Below are 21,035 nucleotides of genomic sequence, written 5' to 3'. Positions count from 1 at the left end.
GCCTCTTACACAGCAACCATGCAGATGTGCATTAGAAGCCTAACTTGCCTGGCCTTTCTGGCTGCAGTGATCCTGGTAGCATCCGCCTCTGGTAAGTAGGATTATATAATGTCACTTCTTTACACTTAAAATATAGATGCAATCAGTAATTTACTATATTTATTTTCTGCTTGTTTTACGAAACAGAAACAAAGATTACAAAGTGCTGTACCAAGGTCAGTGTTCAGAGCATCACTGCTCCTATCATTGGCTTCAGGATCCAAAGGAAGATCCTGCCCTGTGTCCGTGCAGTCATGTAAGATATGCTCCACTCATTTCAATTTTGTATAAGTTTTTCCTTATAGTGCTAATTCATACTAGATTACTTTCTAAGCCGCTTTGCAGAATCTCAATCCTAGTCATTAAATAATGCAGTTAAGGATAGTTTTCCTTTAAAATTTGCAATTAGTAGCTCATAGAAAAACTTAATGAATAAAACAATGCAACTGTTTTTGGCATCTACTTAATTATATTTAGTTACGTTCCATTAGTCTATCCATTACCTTACACGCTTAGGGTCGCGAGGGGTGCTGGTGCCTATCTCCAGCTATCAATGGGCGAGAGGCAGGGTACACCCTGGACAGGTCGCCAGTCCATCGCAGGGCAACACAGAGACAAACAGGACATACAACCATTCATGCACACACTCACACCTAAGGACAATTTAGAGAAGTCAATTAACCTAAAAGTCATGTTTTTGGACTGTGGGAGGATGCCAGAGTTCCCGGAGAGAACCAACGCATGCTCAGGGAGAACATGCAAACTCCATGGCGAAAGACAGCGGGCCTGGAATCAAACCCAGGATCTTCTTGCTCCAAGGCAGCAGTGCTACCCACTGTTCCACTGAGCAGCCACATTTAGTTACGTTAACATAATCTTATCATGTCCTACCCTGTTAACATGAAACAGCTGTGTTAAAGTAACGGAATATGATTGAATAGATGCCAAAAATAGTTGAATTATTTTTTTGCTGAAAATATGTGGAACAAATTATTATAAACAAATTATTTATGTTTCTTTGGCAGATTTGAGACTGCTGAAGGAGAGATCTGCAGTCACTGGAAACAGGACTGGGTGGCTGAGAAAATAAAGGAGCTTGAGTGAGTAGGCTTTGGATTTCACTGTCACTGTTTTCTATGGAGTTGTTGAAACTTGTTTTATTTAGATCAGAGGAATTATGCATTACAATCTGTTATTTTAAACATGGCTTTTTGTGTGTTTATAGGCGTATCCGCAAAGCAAAATCAACTACTTCTGCCACCTCTACCACCACCACCACCACGCTGACTTCCACCACCTCCTAGAAGCCTATAGATCATTTTTGTTAATTTAAAATAATTTAACATTCCAGGTCATGTTTAGATATTTATTATTTATTTCAAGCTGTATTTATTGATAAGGGTTATTTTTGCTGCCTCTAAATACTGAATGGAGCTATGATTTGCTAATTGAAGAAAAACATTTGTAGGTACTGTTTAGTTTACATAAATGAATAAAATAAACACTTTTTAATCAATCTAAACTTGTAATTGTTTTATGGTTACTTTAAAAAAGTATGCATTCATGAAGGAAAAAATATTAAGAATCCTCCAAGGTGTTGGATGTTTCTGGGTTGTTCCTAAACTGTCATTAGTAAAGATTTACAGGTAAAAAAGGGTATAGACTATTCTTAGCTTATTTTTCTCTGTCACAATTGCAGGTTCAAGTTGAAAAAAGGGGAAAAGAGCATAAAAACAACGTAGTCCCTAGGCCAGGAATCAAACCCAGGACTTTCTTACTGCAAGGCAAGAGTGCAAACTGCACTATTATGCATTGCATTCACCAAGCCATACTTCAAAATGGCAATTACTGGAAAGTTTGTGTTAAATTAGGTAGGGGTTTTTTCAAATTGAAAAGCAAAGGTATTTCTGCAGGAAGTAGATACTTATCAAAGCTTGCCTATTTTATCAGTCAGAACTTTTTTAAAGAAACTCAAATAGTGAGAGACAAGACTGGTTGAGGACTCACACTATCTTGTTGTCAAGCACAGTAAAGAACATTGTAAGGGATAAAATAAGAGCATATATTTTTGTTTTTAAAGAAATTTGTTTGTTGTTCAAATGTCCCCACTGGCAATAAAATTAGACCAAGAATTAGTCTGCCATCTAGTGGCTACAGAATAAGGACCAATAGCACAGCTTTACTGTGTCACCTTGTCAGTAAGGGAAACCAATGCTGTAATAGGAACTGCCGTCTTCACAGTCCTGTCATGCACTTAAAGAATCTCAGAGGTCAGAATACGTCACCGAGAAGTTTACAGACACCTTCAAGAGACGTGTTAGCAGAATTTTTTTTAAAGGTAACCCAGACAGTCATGGTGCCTTTAAAATATTAACAATCATATTAACATCAGTTTACTCTTTTTTTTTTATTATTTACTTATTAATTTTTTTAATTTAGAGTTGCTTTGTATGTAGCTACCTTATTTATATTGTGGCTCATATAAAGTATAAAAACACACAACTGTTTATATCTATAAACTTAGTAGGGCGATTGAAATAACCTTCTGATGAATATAGACAATGAAGTCAAAACACTAAGTCCATGAATTGTAATATGTCTAATACAGTAAAATGTAATAAAAATAACTAAGTAATAACACAGGAAGGAAATAATGTCATAAAGATATAGAAAGGTAAAACTATGATCTATGTCTGTTTCTTAACTGAAAAAAGTCAGTGAGATTGATTAGAATATTTGACATTTGCAAGATTACTTGTTTTAAGTATTAATGCCAAAATGAGATGATTAAGTTAATCTTTACCTGAATTTTATTTTTTAGATTTTTTCATTCATATATATATATATATATATATATATATATATATATATATATATATATATATATATATATATATATATATATATATATATATATATATATATATATATATATATATATATATATATATATATATATATTAGAGATGGAAAAGATAAATATAACACTCTTTAAGCTGAAAATATGTTAGGTTAATATAAATTGGAAAGAATAATTGACACCGTCTGATACAATGGGGAAAGAAACAAAACAACTTTCAAAATGTTTTAAAATAAAAGCACACAACAGCATTGAACCCCTTAAAAAAATATTTTATGATTTTTGGAAGCATTACAGTTACATAAAGAAAAATGTTTAAAAGACATTCATGACATAACATGTCCCACGGTACGACAAAACTAAAATGTGACAATAGGTCAACTTGCCAAAGCCTGTAGAAGTAGAAAGAAAGTACAGCTATATTCAATAAAGTAAAAGTAAAACAGTTTGGATGAGGCTCCATTGCATAATGAACAATACCTTTTTACATATGAACCTTTTTTTCAGACATCTTTAACACAGTTTTTAGAAGAACAGCATGTTTCTTTGTTAGTCTTAATTTACTTTTAAACATCATATTTTCTTAGTCTTAAACAAAAAAAATGAAAAGTAGTCAATGAGTTTAAACAGTGGTCTGTGTTTAATTAATTCATATAATGCATTTCACCTGGTGGAATGAGTTGCTGAAATCATTTTATATATATATATATATATTAGTTATTATTACAAAATTTCACCAATGCCTTTAAATAAGATATTATTCTCAAAGACTTTATTACAGAGCATTCAATTCTCTTAATTCCTTGCTGCAAATTTTTACTTTATAAAAAATATTTATTTTGTTTTTTTTAGCAATTCAGTATTGTAGAAAGATCCCCTTCCTCCATGCGTGGGATTTTTTTTTCAGTTTTCTTAGTTTCTTTACCGCTATTTTGGGATAAAAAGAAAAACAAAACAAAAATGAATATTTTACGAAAAATGTTCCTTACATTAAACCTTTTATGCAAATGCATTTAGATACTCTGGAGCTAAACTCATATAAGATGCTACAAACAAAAAATAATTATTTTACCTCAGCCTTTTAACAGCATCCTGAACCCACTTATTCTTTGGATTTGCACAGACTTCTCGGTGACCAGGGATGGAGGTGTAGAAACTATAATAGAAACATTTTAAGACAAACAAGAGAAACTACTGATGTATTATGCAAGTGTAATCCATTGAGTTAACACAAACTAATTTAATATCAAAGTTATGAACAATAAACTTTTAGAAAGAAAATGGTAACAGAGTGGAAACAGGGTTTTTTAAAACTATTTCTTTTATCTAGATATTTATTTGATTTTATTTATCCAATTTTTAAAATGAAACCATGATTTTTATTGATGGCAGTCATGTCAATACATGATCTAAAGCTATATTTACCAAATAAATGAATACAGGACACAATGTAAGGGTTTAAGGAATAGATTCTTACATGATGGCCTCGATGCGGCAGTGTGCCAGATCAGTTTGGTTCCAGTAGCCTTCTATGGCCTCGTACGTGACCACTATATCATCATATTTTGTACAGCAGGCTACTCTGGAGTGAATACCTACAGATCAAAAGGTCACACACAAAGCATGTGGTCTGTATTTCAGTCTGAATTGTACAGTTAAATCTGATGGTATAAACTTACCAGCAGAGTCAGCTGGGCTCGGTACCCCAACTATGATGAAAAATTGGATGATGAAAACCATGATGCTTCTAAGAGGCATGATGAAGAGGCAGCAGAGAACTAAATAAAAACACAACAACTCAGTATATCTGTATAAAGTATCTTTAGTCAGAGAGCATCTTTTATAGGATCAAGACTGAGAACAGGAAACCCAGGGCTGCATCATGGAAGCCTGATCTCATGTTATGATTACAAATAAGCTGTTTACCGCAAAACATGAGGTATGTACTCTTAAGTATACATGTTTCACCAAAGCTATATAAGTTTTCACTAGAACAACAGTACATAGATCATTCTTGAATTCTCAAATAATATTTGCAAGGATAACTTTTTCAAAGCATTGATTTACTACTTTTAGTTATTTCGGACCAAATATTTCTTTGCAGCGTTATAGAACTACTTCCGTTAATTTGAGCCTTCAAGCTATGCCTCTAAGGGAAAGGAGGCTTTTTAACCTTATATGGTCCTAAGAAGTTTGCATACAGCCGCTACCACATCTTGATCTAATAGTATTAGTAAAAATGGAAGTGGTCTACAGTATCTTATAATCTTAAGATTAAGAAATGAACAGACATGCTCAAAAAGCCCTCTTCTCTTATCCTTCACTATCGGTGCAAACTAGAAAACAGCTTTAAGATATAAGCACATCCTGTTCTCAGGAAATACTCTTACGACAACAATTGTCGGGATCTTCAACTAAAGCTCTGTGTTCCTCTCTTTTCACCTATCTGTTCCTCCTGCATTCTTCTCCTTTCACCTTATTTAAGATCTTTATTATACTATATTTTACAAACCAATCAGAACAGTACTGTGTAAAAGTAGTTTGCTCAACTCTGGATTTCTTGCTCTTCCAAGTTGTCAAACAAGCTTCAATGTCATAATAATAAAAGCAGATACCCAGGCTAGAACATCAGAGAACCAAAGAGGTACCAAAGGGAAAGCCAAGCAGCAGTCAGGAAACAGATCCAAGGTGTTAATGCAGACTCCAAATAGCAGTCCAAAGAAAGGTCAGGAAAAACAGATCAGAACAGGGGCAAGCTAAACTCAGAAGTCCAGGGGTTAGAAACTGGTCAGGATCAGGTAATAAGAAACACACTTGGTACACTAGACAAGTCTTACACACGGCTTGATCAATCCGATACTGATGGCTGGAAACAAGCTGCTTAAAAAGCAACTGGAACAGGTGGTTCAGATGAGTGAAAATGAAAACTGGGTGGAGCTAGGCACATGGGAGAAATGAATCAATAATCCAGTCATCAGTGCCAAGATCATGACAACAGCTCATCAGTACAGTTTTAATCTAAAAAATTATTACTGAATTTTTTTCAATTCTTTAATAAATATTACTAAGTCAGTGTATACAGCTACATCATTATATAAGCACGTCTTTCTACTGCTTACTTTTTTATCTGGAGAGTTTTTTTATACTTCAAGGCTAATTCTAACATGTTTAGTTTTTCTGTTTTAATATGGCCTTTTACTTTGCAATTCATAACCATAAGTTTCTAAAATTCTTTTTTTTTTACCCATAGTTATTTTTACCCCAATCAATTAAGTTTATTTATATAGCATCAATTCACAACCCGTCATCTCAAGACACTTTACAGTTCAACTAGATCATACATCAAAGTTTTCTATCTATGGAAAAGCAGTTGATTGCATTGACTCATTGCCTTGAATGCAATCCGTCACACTAAGCATGCTTGTAGCGACAGTGGAGTGGAAAAAACTCCCTTTTAACACGAAGAAACCTCCAGCAGAACCAGGCTCAGTGTGAGTGGCCATCTGCCCGAGCCGACTGGGGTTTAAGGAGACAGAAACAGAGATACAAACAGCAACTGTAAAAGGAGGCCCCGGCTAGTAAGACACAGTCAGGCAGACGAGCTCTGAGCCAACTACCATGTCAGAGGATGAAGGGAGCACATCCAGCCATTCACAGTCTGAGAAACAGATGGCAGCAGCATAGCTGATATTTCTCTCCAGTATGGTGTCACAGCCAAACAGGACTTCCTAATAGTAAAGAATTACAGTAGTCCAGCCTTGAAGTAACAAATGCATGGACTAGTTTCTCAGCATCACCCCTGGACAGAATATTTCTAATTTTTTGCAATATTCCACAGATAAAAGAAGGGAATTCTAGAATACTCGTTAACATGGGATTTAAATGACCTAGTCAAAAAGATTTTTTACTTTATTATCATTGATTGTGTATAAATCATTTAATTTATGTTTGGGATAAATAACATAGTTTATGGATTGGATTGAGTTGAATTAAATTGAACATATTAGTGCTACAGTAGAGATACAGCTTTGCTCTAAATATTATAGAATTTATTGAGAAGAGTTTCAGGGCACCATGTGCCACTTTCTCTCTTAAACCAAGAACTGTGTGTGGATATCTAAGAGGGAGCTGCAGCAGCCAAGACTATCAACGTTCAGATCTGATTAACAAAATTAGTTGTATACATTTTAAAAGAGATCTGAAAACAGGCTACATAAAACAGATCATATTTATTTAAATAAGTTGTGCAAAATGTGGCCACATAGCTTGTTGTGGATCCAGCAGAGCAACAACATGTCTGACTTTCTTCCAAACATGATCTTATAATATATATTAATATAAAACTGCGGTTCTATGTGCTCTAATGCAAGCCTGGTTAAAAAGCCCTGGAAGGTTTTCTTCCTTTTATGGTATGCTCATGAATATTTAGATGGACTGTGTTGATTGGTAGGTTTACAACGAGCGTAGCTGCTGAGCAAAGACGCATCATAGCAACAAGCACTCACTCACTGAAACATCGAAATTGCTGATATGGTAGAGTGACCAGACGTCCTCTTTTTACAGGACATGTCCTACTTTTCATACCTAAAAATATGTTTGTGCACAAGTTATAAAAGTGTGTTTTTTATAGCACACATATACACACACACACACACACACACACAAAAACTGGTTCATAAATATGTATTTAATCTATAATTAAGCAGAGAATAGAGTCACAAATAGGGAGAGCTTCAGAATTAAAGGTTAAACAGAATAACAGAGATATGCAACATGCAATACAATATATCTGTAAGTTCACCAGAAAGTTTACTACAACAAAAATATGCTATTATATAATTAGATTCAACTTAAGTATTTTGTCTTTTGTAATTCAGCAAGACTCAGAAATAGCTGTGTCACCAAACCCAGAGACAGCCAGACTCACAGGACACAGACTTCTAATTAAAATGTAAGAAACCTACAAGAATGAAAGCACAAGTAATAGAGTAAATATTAGTGTATAATTGATTTTTTTTAATAAAACGTTCAATACATACATAGATTTTGGCTGTCAACAATATGTTGGACACATTTCTAAATTTTATTTTGCTGCTTGTAATCTTTATAATCACTGATGTTGCTGAAAGGGAAACCATCCATCCATCCATCCATCCATCCATCCATCCATCCATCCATCCATCCATCCATTCATCCATCCATCCATCCATCCATCCATCCATCCATCCATCCATTTGAAAGGGCTGGGGTTGAGTAACTGTAGGTCCATCAGCCACCATCCCAGTGTCCCCACCAACTTTCATCAGAGAAGAAAAAGATGCTTTGAAATGCATTTGAATTGTACGGAGCCCCTCTGATGTCATGGTCAAAAAAATGTTTTAGTTGTGGCCACGAAGTAGTATTTCATGCGCACGAAGTAGTATTTTGTGGCCATGCAATAAGTTTAACGTGCGCACGAAATACTTATTAATAATATTAATATAATTCCTGGACAACTGGGTAAGCAGATCGAGCGCGCCTTCTCTAAGGTCTAAGGCGCGCTCCATTTGCTTACCCAGTCGGTCTCCGCCAGTCACGTGACATTTGTTGCTAAGACGCCATTTTAGGTGGAAAAGGCGTAGTGTAAACAACCGCAGCATAGCTAAACGAAGGACTAAAGGCCCGTTTACATAGCAGCCTGTCCAAGATAAGTCATTACAGTTAACATAAGCCTGAAAACAGGGGCGGATTTATTGATATTATTAATAAGTGTTTCGTGCGCACGTTAAACTTGTTGCGTGGCCACGAAGTAGTATTTCGTGCGCACGAAATACTACTTCATGGCCACAATTAAACATATTTTTTTTACCATGTCATCAGAGGGGCTCTGTAGAATTGCATATTGAAGAAGGCTAGATACTAATCTAAATAAACATCATTCTTCATCTACATGTTTTTTCTATTCAATAAAGCAAAATAAAACTGTCAAGTGGAGAGGGACAGAGCAGTATAGAGTCCTTTCTGACTAAAGGAGTGCAAGTGTACACCCAGGGACATCCCAGACTGAAGGCTATTACTGAAGCAATAATAATTGTTTCATGCAACATCCAACTATGATCAAAAAGCCCAGCTTTAAAAATCTCTTTAATGGGTCTTTATTATTAGTTTTCTTCTCAATTCAGTGGGGCCGATGCCTGTCTTTGCCTAGGGCCCCAAATTTCCTAAATCCGCCCCTGCTTCAATTCGCTCCTCCGGTTTTCATCTGTTGTGCCCAAAATTACCTAACGCCCATTGATGAGAAAACGGATTGAAATATGAATCAAAAGGGAAATTTTAAACATATTCCTAATGTTTTCATATTTTTTATACATGGATGCCTCAAAACTGATAGTTTTGGTGGAGAGATTAATAGGATTTTACACGTATGGAGACAAGTTTCATTGAAGAAATATAACATTTTTATAATAAAAAATCTTTAAAAAAGAACAAATGCTTGAAATGTAATAAAAATGAGTGTGCCCCATGTGGATAAAGTAATAGAACAATTTGACATAGATTTGGAGTCAGTGGGTCACATGACCTGGAAGCTGTTGAATAATGTTGATGGTCTCTAAATGCACCACTGCGTGTGGGAGGAGGGAGCAGCTCAGAGAGTTTACACAAATGAATAAAATAAACACTATTTAATCAATCTAATTTTGTAATTTTTTTAAGGTTACTTTAAAAAAGTATGCAAATTCATGAAGGAAAAAATATTTAGAATCCTCCCAGGTGTTGGATGTTTCTGGGTTTTCTTAAACTGTCATTAGTAAAGCAGTGCAAACTGCACTATTATGCATTGCATTTACCAAGCCATTTTTCCAAATCGCAATTACAGTAAAGTTTGTTTTAAATAAGGTAGGTGTTTTTTTTTTTTTTTTTCTGAAAAGCCAAGGTATTTTATGCAGGAAATAGATACTTATCAAAGCGTGCCTATTTTATCAGTCAGAACATTAAACCAGGAATTTAAAGCAACTCAAATAGTGACAAACAAGACTGGTAGAGAACTCACACTATCTTGTTGTCGAGCACAGTAAAGAACACCGTATGGGATAAAGTAAGAACATATTTTTGTTTAATCTTAGAAAAGGGTCACAAAGTCTCTATAATAACCCTTACATTTCATCTGCATCCGTACGTATACATGCATACCAGATGTCTAGAGATAGACAAGAGATAAACTGAAATAGAGGCCTTAGTTTATAACAAGAACCTGCTACAAGGAATATTTGGTTAAAAGATTAACCTCCACATGAACTGGTATAGAAAACTGTATATGTTGAAAGGTATATTATACTCACTGTTTAGTTTCTAGATAAGGGGCCCCTATCACAGGTTAATCAACAAAAAAACAAACTTATTTTAACACTTTTTTATGACAACCTTTAGCCACATTACCACCATAAACCTTTTAGCCCTTACTTGGTAGACATTTGAAATGTGTGTATTTCTTTATGCTATCTCTCTCTAGTCAAAGCACCATGTTGTGATTCAAGATATTGTAATGTAAGGCATGGTTGTCATGTTGCCTCTGTTTGATAAACTAAATTAAAATTCTTAAGATATTTTTCTGTATTGTTTTATTTGTTAATCACATTGTCACTCTTCTTGTGTTGGGCAATGTTTTTTTTTTTTTTTTTAAAGAAATACGTTTGTTGTTTAAATATCTTCACTGGCAATAAAATTAGACCAAGGAGTACTTCTTAAGTTCAAAAGTGTAACAATGGAATACAGGATGGATTGAAAGTGTTTGGGGTTTTTTGCTTTTTTTTTTAATTTTTTTTTTTTTTTATTAGTCTGCCATCTAGTGGCTACAGATGAAGGAACAATAGCACAGCTTTACTGTGTCACCTTGTCAGTCAGGGAAACTGCCTTCTTCACAGTCCTGTCATGCACCTAAAGAATCTCAGAGGTCAGAACACGTCACCGAGAAGTTTACAGACACCTTCAGGAGAAGTGTTAGCAAAAAAGTTTTTAAAGGTAACCCAGACCGTCATGCCATTAAAATATTAAAAATCATATTTACATTAGTTTACTTTGTTTTTTTTGTTTTTTTAGGAATTTAGAGTTGCTTTGTATGTAGCTACTTAATTTATATTGTGGCTCATATAAAGTATAAAAACACACAACTGTTTATATCTATAAACTTAGTAGGGCGATTGAAATAACATTCTTATGAATATAGACAATGAAGACAAAACACTAAGTCCATGAATTGTATTATGTCTAATACAGTAAAATTTAATAAAAAATAACTAAGTAATAACACAGGAAGGAAATAATAACATAAAGACATAGAAAGGTAAAACTAAGAACTATGTCTGAGTTTAGAAAGCAATCTTTAGCAGGAGAAGCTGAATGCAAAGGAAAAGAAAAATGTAAAAAGCCTTCTGGATGATCTGAAGAAAGAAGAACCTAATTAATGATTACCTTTGTCTTCCACCAGGGTAAAGTAAACTGATGATACATTTTAAAATCTTAAAGTCTTACTTTATAAAGGTATTATTTCTATGTTGTGTTACTTGAACTCCAGATTTTCAGATCAACCTCTTTTCATGAATACCACAGTTTTCTTAACTGAAAAAAGTCAGTGAGATTGACTAAAATATTTGACATTTGTAAGATTACTTGTTTTAAGTATTAATGCCAAAACAAGATGATTAAGTTAATCTTTACCTGATTTTTTCCCCCAGATTTTTTTCATTCTATATATATATATATATATATATATATATATATATATATATATATATATATATATATATATATATATATATATATATATATATATATATATATATATATATATATGTGTGTATTACACTCTTACTGTCAATTACAATGTATGCTTTGAGTTTACACGTTAAATATTAATCTTCAATATCTGAGAATTTAGAAACAATTGGTAGGATTGGTTTTAGGAATTTGTAGGATATATAGTGTGTAGAATTTTGATGTGAACCTCCTTTATCTTATTGGAGATACAGAACTTATAGGCTGATAACCAGGCCTTCTTCCAGTCAGAGTCCATAAAGATGTTATCCCAAAAGACTTTTCCTGGTAGATTTATCCTGCTCTTTTTGTAGAAAGGTTTACGTATATGTTTGTTGTTGCATTTTGTGTTCTAACATGTCAAAAGCTTTGAAGAAATAAAGAAATACAAAAACTGCAGGCTCTCCACAAGATCTGAGCAGTCAAGGAAATCTAAGATTAATCTGATGTTATCACTGAAGTTTCGGTTAGACATCAATCCATTCACTTATTAAGGGGAAATGCCTTTTTTTTTTTCATTGGGCCCTTGACTTTACATTATTACATCATGTTCTACTCACCCATATGAGTTTTGTGTCATTTGGAGCTGTTCTGAAGATATTTGGTTAGATTATATCCAAGTAACGTTGTCCTATGGGCAACGATTTGAAGGCACAAACTAAACTGTTGATAATTTATCATTATGGTATGGTTTTTAACCGGTATCTGCTCCTTTGTGCAAGGAGGAGCAGGAGGAGCACTGCCAGAGCCCTACAAAATGACCTCCAGCAGGCCACTGGTTTGAATGTCTCTGACCAAACAACCAGAAACAGACTTCACGAGGGTGGCACGACGTCCTCAAGTGGGCCCTGTGCTCACTGCCCGGCACTGTGGAGCTCGATTGGCATTTGCCACAGAACACCGGAATTAGCAAGTCTGCGACTGGCGCCCTGTGCTTTTCACAGATGAGAGCAGGTTCACCCTGAGCACATGTGACAGACGTGAAAGGATCTGGAGAAGCCGTGGAGTTCAGCATGACCGGTTTGTTGGTGGGTCAGTGATGGTCTGGGGAGGCCTATACATGGAAGGACGCACAGACCTTTACAGGTTAGACAACTACACCCTGACTGCCATTAGATATGGGGATGAAATCCTTGCACCCATTGTCAGACCCTATGCTGGTGCAGTGGGTCCTGGGTTCCTCCTGGTGTAAGACAATGCCCGGCCTCATATGGAGAGAGTATGCAGGCAGTTCCTGGAGGATGAAGGAATTGATACCATTTATTAGCCCCCACGCTCGCCTGACCTAAATCCAATAGAACGCCTCTGGGACATGATGTTTCGATTCATCCGACGCCGCCAGGTTGCACCTTAGACTGTCCAGGAGCTCAGTGATGCCCTGGTCCAGATCTGGGAGGAGATACCCCAGGATGCCCTCTGTCGTCTCATTAGGAGTATACCCCGACATTGTCAGGCATGCATACACGCATGTGGGGGCCATACAAATGACTGAATACCATTTTGAGTTGCTGCAATGAAATTGCAGAATGGTGTGGCCTCCTTTTGTTCCTAACACATCACCCAGTCCATATTAGAATAAATAAACAGCATGAGTTTTTTTCCCCATTGAGAACTGATGTGTTTTCAAAGTGTTCCATTAATTTTTTTGAGCAGTGTATTTTAGAGAGGGAAATGATAAACGTAACACTGTTTGAGCAGTCAATTTATTAAGTTTATATGATTCGGAAAGACTTAATGAGTAGTACAAAATCACATGAATCAGTAAAACTTACCAAAGTAAATTGCCACAGTTTGATACTATGGGGAATGAAACAAAACAACAGCATCAAACCCCTTAAAAACATATTTTATGTGCTTGATATATGATTCATATATTTAGAAAGTTAATCAATGATTTATTGCAAGCATTAAAATTAACATAAAGAAAAATGTTTAAGACATGCATGAAGTAATATGTCCCAAGGTATAGGTCAACATAACAAAGCTTATAGAAGTACAAAGCAAGTACAGCCATATTTAATAAAGTAAAATAAAACAGTTAGGATGAGGCTCATCCTCAGAATGAACAATACACTTTGAAAATAATCTTTTGCCATAATAACCTTATTGTCAAACATTTTTAACAGGGTTTTTAGAAGACCAACATGTTTTTTTTTATAATCAACTCTTATTTATTTTTTAAACATATTTTCTTAGTCTCGAACAGAAATAGATAATAATGAAAAGTTGTCAGTGAGTTTAACCATTGGTCTGTGTTTAATTATTTTTACAACTCATTTCACTGGGTGAAATGAGTAGCTAAAATAATTATTTTTGATGTTTTAGTTCATCATAACAAAATTTCACTAATGCCTTTAAATGAGAGATTATTCTCAAAGATTTGATTGCAGAAGATCAAAATATCTTAATTCCATTGCTGCCAATTTTTACTTTATAAAAAACTTTCTTTTTTCTTTTTATTTGTCATTTTAAAAGATCCTCTTCCTCCATGCATGGGAAAGTTTTCAGGTTTTCTCAGTTTTTTACCTGCTTTTCCAATGGCTTTCTGTTTTGAGGAAAAAAGAAAAACAAAAAACAAAACAAACAAAAAAAAATATTTAGCATTTATATATGCAACATTTTTCCATAAATTAAACCAATTATTCATGAGCATTTAGGTACTCTGGAGCTAAACTCATATAAGATGCTACAAACAAAAAATAATTATTTCACCTCAGTCTTTTAAGAGTTTCCTTCACCCACTCATCCTTTGGATTTGAACAGATTTCATGGTTACTGGTGGTGTAGAAACTATGATAGACACATTTTAACATGAGATACTGTTGACTTTATTATACATGCGTAATCCATTGAGTTAACAAAAACTTTTATAAACAAAGTTATGAACAATAAATTAGTGACAGTAACTAATAAACAAAGGACTTTAGGGTAACAGACTGGAAGCAGAATTTCCTAAAACTATTTGTTTATCTATCTATTTATTACATTTTTTATTTAACCACTTTTTAGAATTAAACCATGATTTTCATTGATTATAGTCATGTCACACCTAATCTAAAGCTATATTTATCAGAGAATGAATACAGGCACACAGTGTAACGGTTAATGGAGTAGACTCTTACATGATGGCATTGATGTGGCAGTTTTCCAGATTACTTTGCATCCTGTAGCCTCGAATGTGATGGAAATGGACCACTTTATTACTATAACTTGTACAGCAGTGTTTACTGAAGCGAATACCTACAGAGCAAAAGGTCACACACAAAGCATGTGGTCTGTATTTCAGTCTGAATTGTACAGTTAAATCTGATGGTATAAACTTACCAGCAGAGTCAGCTGGGCTCAGTACCCCAACTATGATGAAAAATGGGATGATGAAAACCATGATGCTTCTAAGAGTCATGATGAAGAGGCAGCAAAGAACTGAATAAAAACACAACAACTCAGTATATCTGTATACAGTATCTTTAGTCAGAGAGCTGCTTTTATAGGACCAAGAATGAGGACAGGAAACCCAGGGCTGCATCATGGAAGCCGATACTCCTGATCTCATGTCATGATTACAAACAAGCTGTATAATGCAAAACATAAGGTACTGTATGTACTCAAATATATGTGTTTCACCAAAGCTATATAAGTTTTCCCTATGACAACAGTACATAGATTATTCTTCAATTCCCAAATAATATTTGTAAGAATAACTTTTTCAAAGCGTTGATTTAACACTTTTAGTTATTTCAGACTGAATGTTTCATTGCTGGATTATAGAACTACTTCCATTCATTTGGAAATCATATTATGGTTTTGGTTTTGTTTAAGTTTTATCTCTGAGTTTCATTGGTTTTATTTTTCATTTTTGTGGTCTAGTTATTTGTTATTGTATTTTAGTTCTCAGATATCTCTTGTTTGTCCTCTTGTGTCAGTCTCCTTTTCCATAGCTCCCTTCTTGCCTCTGTTCACACCTGCTCCCAGTCTGCTAATCAGCCTGGTCTTTGTTTCTCTCTCCCATTAATTCTCCTCCTGTTCAGTCACTCTTTGCTGGTTTGTTGTCATTACCTTGTCCCCTTCTTGTTGTGAGTATTCCTGGTTTTCAGCATTTTTGGATTTTTGTGGATTTATTCTTTTGGATTTTTGCTTTTGTTGAACTTTTGGTTCATTAAACCTTCAGGTAACAACCTTAAGGTTTTGTGTCTGCATTTGGGTCCTTTCAAACCACCCCCACTGTGACACCTTCAAGCTATACCCTCTAAGGGAAGAGGGGCTTTTTAACCTAATGCGATTCTAAGAAATTTGCATACAGCCCTTACCACATCTCCATCTAACAGTATCAGTAGAAATGGAAGTGGTCTACAGTATCTTATGATCTCAACATTACGAAATGAGCAGACATGTTATGTTGCATCAAAAAGCCCCCTTCTCTTATCGTTCACCATCGGTGCAAACTAGAGAGCAGCTTTAAGATATAGCACATCCTGTTCTCCTATGACAACAGTTTTCATGATCTTTGTGTTTCAGGTTTGGACTTCAACTGTGTTGTATCATTTTCTAAAGCTCCTATCATAATATTTTCTTCCTTTTAGGTTCTGCTTCTTATATATTTCTGTTTTTAACATTTATAATTATTTGTGTTCAATTAACTTAATGATAGTCTGTCTTCCACTGTCTCTGTGTGCTTCTGTCTTATCTTCTATTTTACATTAGTAGTCATTTTCTTGCTGGATTCCTCAACTAAAGCTCTGTGTTCCTCTCTTTTCACCTATCTGTTCCTCCCACATTCATCTGTTGTCACCTTATTTAACATCTTTATTATAATCTTTTACAAACCAATCAGAACAGTACCGTGTAAAAGTAGTTTTCTCACCTCTGGATTTCTTGCTCTTCTAAGTTGTCAAACAAGCTTCAATGTCAGAATTAAAAAGCTTTATTTGATCTAAAGAAAACCTAAATCTAACCCCAGGTTGTGTGAAACAGTCCTTGCCACCTAAACCTAACGAGTCCCATTAAAAATGTATAATGGTGGACCCTTTACATCACTCTGAAGGGGTTTTAGCACTCTCTGCTTTAAAGTTGTTTTAATTCATTCTCTGGAGGGTTTGTGAGCATCAACAGGCTGTTTTAGGTAATGCCACAACTTTGTGATCAGATTTAATTTCTATATATGACAAAAGCACTAATGAAGGTGATATATATATATATATATATATATATATATTTTACCTTAAACGTAATTTTGCTTGAGATAAGGACACAAAGTGATTAAGAGCACAAATAAAAGTCCTGTCTTCTACAGGTAATACATTTTCTTAACAGCTTAAGTGTGGTTCTAAATTGTTGACTCTTAAGGGGGTAATTTTGCTCAAACTCAGGTTTTAGATGGCAAATTCCAAAACTTTGTGGTTTGTTTCCCTATTTGTGGGCAGTATTGGCATAGGCCAAACAAGCAGTGATGATTTAACAAAAAGAGAATCTACCGGTATGTACTTTTTACACTGATGAATGTATCAGTGTAAGATATAAGAAAGCATTGTAGAAATAATTTTTAGCTGTTGGGTTTCAATTGAATATTAAGTTACTTTTTGCTTGAGAACGAAATGTCAAATATAGGTTCCATGTTTTAGATTATCTTATATAAAGCTTATTTTAAAAAGTACAGATGTCATAAGTAATATTTTTAACCCTATCGCAAATCTAAATATTTTAAGAAACAAGCATTTTTTCCCCAGTTTTTTAAATACTTATTCAGTACTTGAAACGCCTTAAAGAGAATTAAAATAAACTGTCAGGGCGCAGAAAGTCAGACCCAGAATTCAGAACAGAAATTATTTCAAACAAAACATTTTATTAATTGCTCTGTAATCTGCAGCTCGTCAGCTGGGATCGGATGACTGGAATCTCTGGTTTTTAAATTCAGTCCCAGCCCAGAGGAAGGAGTGGAATCAAGCCATAGGATTTCTCCTCTGCATGTGGCTCCTGCCGCATAGCTGAGAGAGGTCCAGGAGTCAAGCAGAGCAAACTGACGAGCAGAAGCCAGCAGACAAGGAAGAGCAGAAGTAACCAGAGGGAAAATCCAGAGTAGGTGTTGATGCAGGAGCAGATACCCAGGCCAGAACATCAGAGAACCAAAGAGGTGCAAAAGGGAAAGCCAAGCAACGGTCAGGAAACAGATCCAAGGTGTTAAGAGGCAGACTCCAAATAGCAGTCCAAAGACAGGTCAGGAAAAACAGATCAGAACAGGGGCAAGCAAAACTCTGAAGTCCAGGGGTTAGAAACTGGTCAGGATCAGGTAATAAGAAATACATTTGGTACACTAGACAAGTCTTACACACGGCTCGATCAATCCGATACTGATGGCTGGAAACAAGCAGCTTAAAAAGCAACTGGAACAGGTGGTTCACATGAGTGAAAATGAAAACTGGGTGGAGCTAGACACATGGGAGAAATGAATCAATAATCCAGTCATCAGTGCCAGGATCATGACAACAGCTCATCAGTACAGTTTTAATCTAAAAAATTATTACTGAATATTTTTTAATAAATATTACTAAGTCAGTGTATACGGCTACATCATTATATAAGCACGTCTTTCTACAGCTTACTTTTTTATCTGGAGAGTTTTTTTTATACTTCAAGGCTAATTCTAACATGTTTAGTTTTTCGTTTTTAATATGGCCTTTTACTTTGCAATTCATAACCTTAAGTGTCTAAAATTCTTTTTTTTTTACCCATAGTTATTTTTACCCCAATCAATTCAGTTTATTTATATAGCATCAATTCACAACCCGTCATCTCAAGACACTTTACAGTTCAACTAGATCATACATCAAAGTTTTCTATCTAAGGAAAAGCAGTTGATTGCATTGACTCATTACCTCGAATGCAATCCGTCACACTAAGCATGCTTGTAGCGACAGTGGAGTGGAAAAAACTCCCTTTTAACACGAAGAAACCTCCAGCAGAACCAGGCTCAGTGTGAGTGGCCATCTGCCCGAACTTTGGTTCAGAGATACAAACAGCAACTGTAAAAGGCGGCCCCGGCTAGTAAGACACAGTCAGGCAGACGAGCTCTGAGCCAACTACAATGTCAGAGGACGAAAAGAGCACATCCAGCCAGTCACAGTCTGAGAAACAGATGGCAGCAGCATAGCTGATATTTCTCTCCAGTATGGTGTCACAGCCAAACAGAAACAGACGAGGCAAGGCTACTATGAGAAAAAGTAGAGAGAGCATAACGTTGGAGACTGAACTAACAGATTCTGCAGAGTGGGAGAATAGAGATCGAATGAAGCAGAATGATAAAATAGGGGTCCCTATGTCAGAAGTCTAAGCCTATAGCAGCATAAGTATAGAGATAGCTCAGGATAACCTGAGCCACTCTAACTATAAGCTTTATCAAAAAGGAAAGTTTTAAGCCTACCCTTTAAAGTAGACAGGGTGTCTGCCTCACTCACTAAAACTGGTAGTTGGTTCCACAGGAGAGGAGCGTGATAACTAAAAGACATGGGATTTAAATGACAGGTCCTGATCAAAAAGATTTTTTACTTATCATTGATTGTGTATAAAGCATTTAATTTCTGTTTGGGATAAATAACATAGTTTACGGATTGGATTGAGTTGAATTGAATTGCAAATATTGGTGCTACAGTAGAGATACAGCTTTGCTCCAAATATTATAGAATTTATTATTTATTTGGCTGCGCAGTAGTAGCACTGCTGCCTTGCATCAAGAAGATCCTGGGTTTGATTCCAGGCCCGTGGTCTTTCTGCATGGAGTTTCCATGTTCTCCCTGATCATTCGTGGGTTCTCTCCGGGTACTCCAGCTTCCTCCCACAGTCCAAAAACATGATTGGTAGGTTAATTGGCTTCTCTAGATTCTCCTTAGGTGTGAGTGTGTGCATGAACGGTTGTACGTCCTGTTTGTCTCTTTGTTGCCCTGCGATGGACCGGTGACCTGTCCAGGGTGTACCCTGCCTCTCGCCTGTAGACAGCTGGAGATAGGCACCAGCACCCCTCGCGATTCTAATTGGGATGGATGGATGGATGGATGATGGATGGATGGATGGATGGATGGATGGATGGATGGATGGATGGATGGATGGATGGATGAGAAGAGTTTCAGGGCACCATGTGCCACTTTCTCTCTTAAACCAAGAAATGTGTTTGGATATCTAAGGGGAGCTGCAGCAGCCAAGACTATCACTATCACAACTATGTTCAGATCTGATTAACAAAATTATTTGTATACACTTTACTTTAAGAGATTTGAAAACAGTCTTCATAAAACAGATCATAGTTATTTGAATTAGTTGTGCAAAATGTGGCCACATAGCTTATTGTGGATCCAGCAGAGCAACATGCCTGACTTTCTTCCAAACATAATCTTATAATATATTGATATAAAACTGCTGTTCTACGCACCCTAATGCAAGCCTGGTTAAAAGCCCTTGAATGAAACGACAGGTTTTTTCCTTTTATGCTAATGAATATTTAGATGAGCTGTGCGCTGATTGGTTTGTTTACAATGAGCGTAGCTGCTGAGCAAAGTGTTATGTTTCTGGTCTGTCAACTAGTATTTGTTTTCATTCCCCTCCCCCTTCTGCTCTGTGCATTTGGCCCTCCTGTGCTGCTACTGCTCAGCCTAATTGCCACTGATTCATTTCACCTGTTTGCCTTTGACTAGTTGACAGTGCCAGATTGCCTGAAAGCCTAGGTTAGTAAGCATCCAGCATTTTTCTGTCTGTCTACCTGATCCTGACCTGTTTTTGCCTCCTGATTTTTTGAGCCTGTCTAGCCCTTGTTGGATCTGTTTTTTGTGCTGCCTGGATCCCTGACCTGTTTCTGTGCCCTGACTTTGTCCCTGGATTCTGTTTTGGATTCTCTGAAAATCTGATCACCTGGCTCTGACCCTGGACCTCCTTTCACCAAGATTGTCTGCCAAGCCTTAGTGAGAATTAACTTTCAAGGAGCTTAAGTTTTTTAGAACCAAGACACCCTGCCTGGATATTAAGGAAGGTTAGTGGCTTAGCAGTCTGAACTTTTAATCATCAATCTCAGCCACTAACCTGTTCTCTCCCCTCCAGAGGCTCTGGCTCCCCTGATCCTAAATAACCTGCAGTATTTCTTCAATAAATCTTTTAAAGGCATTTCCTGTTGTGTTCTGGTTGTATCTGGGTCCTCAGTCTGAATCCTAACAGGGCAATCTGACCAACAATGGACCCAACACCAGCACAACAGTGGCGAGCCAGTGTGGATAACCTATCGCTCGGCTTGATGCAGGTATGACTGAAATAATTTCCATGTTGCTCAATTTGTCTGGTCCCAGTCATACCCAGGCTTCTCCACAGCCTT

At 35.9% G+C, this 21,035-nt stretch overlaps 2 protein-coding genes across 2 annotated transcripts; both read right to left on the bottom strand.

Moving 5' to 3' along the window:
* Positions 1-3,161: 3,161 nt before the first annotated feature.
* LOC119773770 (C-C motif chemokine 7-like) lies at positions 3,162-4,789 on the bottom strand. Its single transcript, XM_038270906.1, has 4 exons — positions 4,579-4,789; positions 4,377-4,494; positions 3,972-4,055; positions 3,162-3,826 (listed from the first exon to the last, which is right to left on the bottom strand). The coding sequence occupies exons 1-4, from the start codon at positions 4,655-4,657 to the stop codon at positions 3,748-3,750; spliced, it is 360 nt and encodes a 119-aa protein (XP_038126834.1). The 5' UTR covers positions 4,658-4,789; the 3' UTR covers positions 3,162-3,747.
* Positions 4,790-13,375: 8,586 nt separating this feature from the next.
* On the bottom strand, positions 13,376-15,166 carry LOC119773781 (C-C motif chemokine 20-like). Its single transcript, XM_038270916.1, has 4 exons — positions 15,014-15,166; positions 14,812-14,929; positions 14,402-14,479; positions 13,376-14,234 (listed from the first exon to the last, which is right to left on the bottom strand). Exons 1-4 carry the CDS (start codon positions 15,090-15,092, stop codon positions 14,204-14,206), a joined length of 306 nt encoding a protein of 101 aa, XP_038126844.1. The 5' UTR covers positions 15,093-15,166; the 3' UTR covers positions 13,376-14,203.
* Positions 15,167-21,035: the final 5,869 nt, after the last annotated feature.

This window comes from Cyprinodon tularosa, unplaced genomic scaffold, assembly GCF_016077235.1.
Source record: "Cyprinodon tularosa strain WSP-4 unplaced genomic scaffold, ASM1607723v1 ctg12, whole genome shotgun sequence".
Lineage (NCBI taxonomy): Eukaryota > Metazoa > Chordata > Actinopteri > Cyprinodontiformes > Cyprinodontidae > Cyprinodon > Cyprinodon tularosa.
This window is presented reverse-complemented; position numbering and strand designations above follow the sequence as displayed.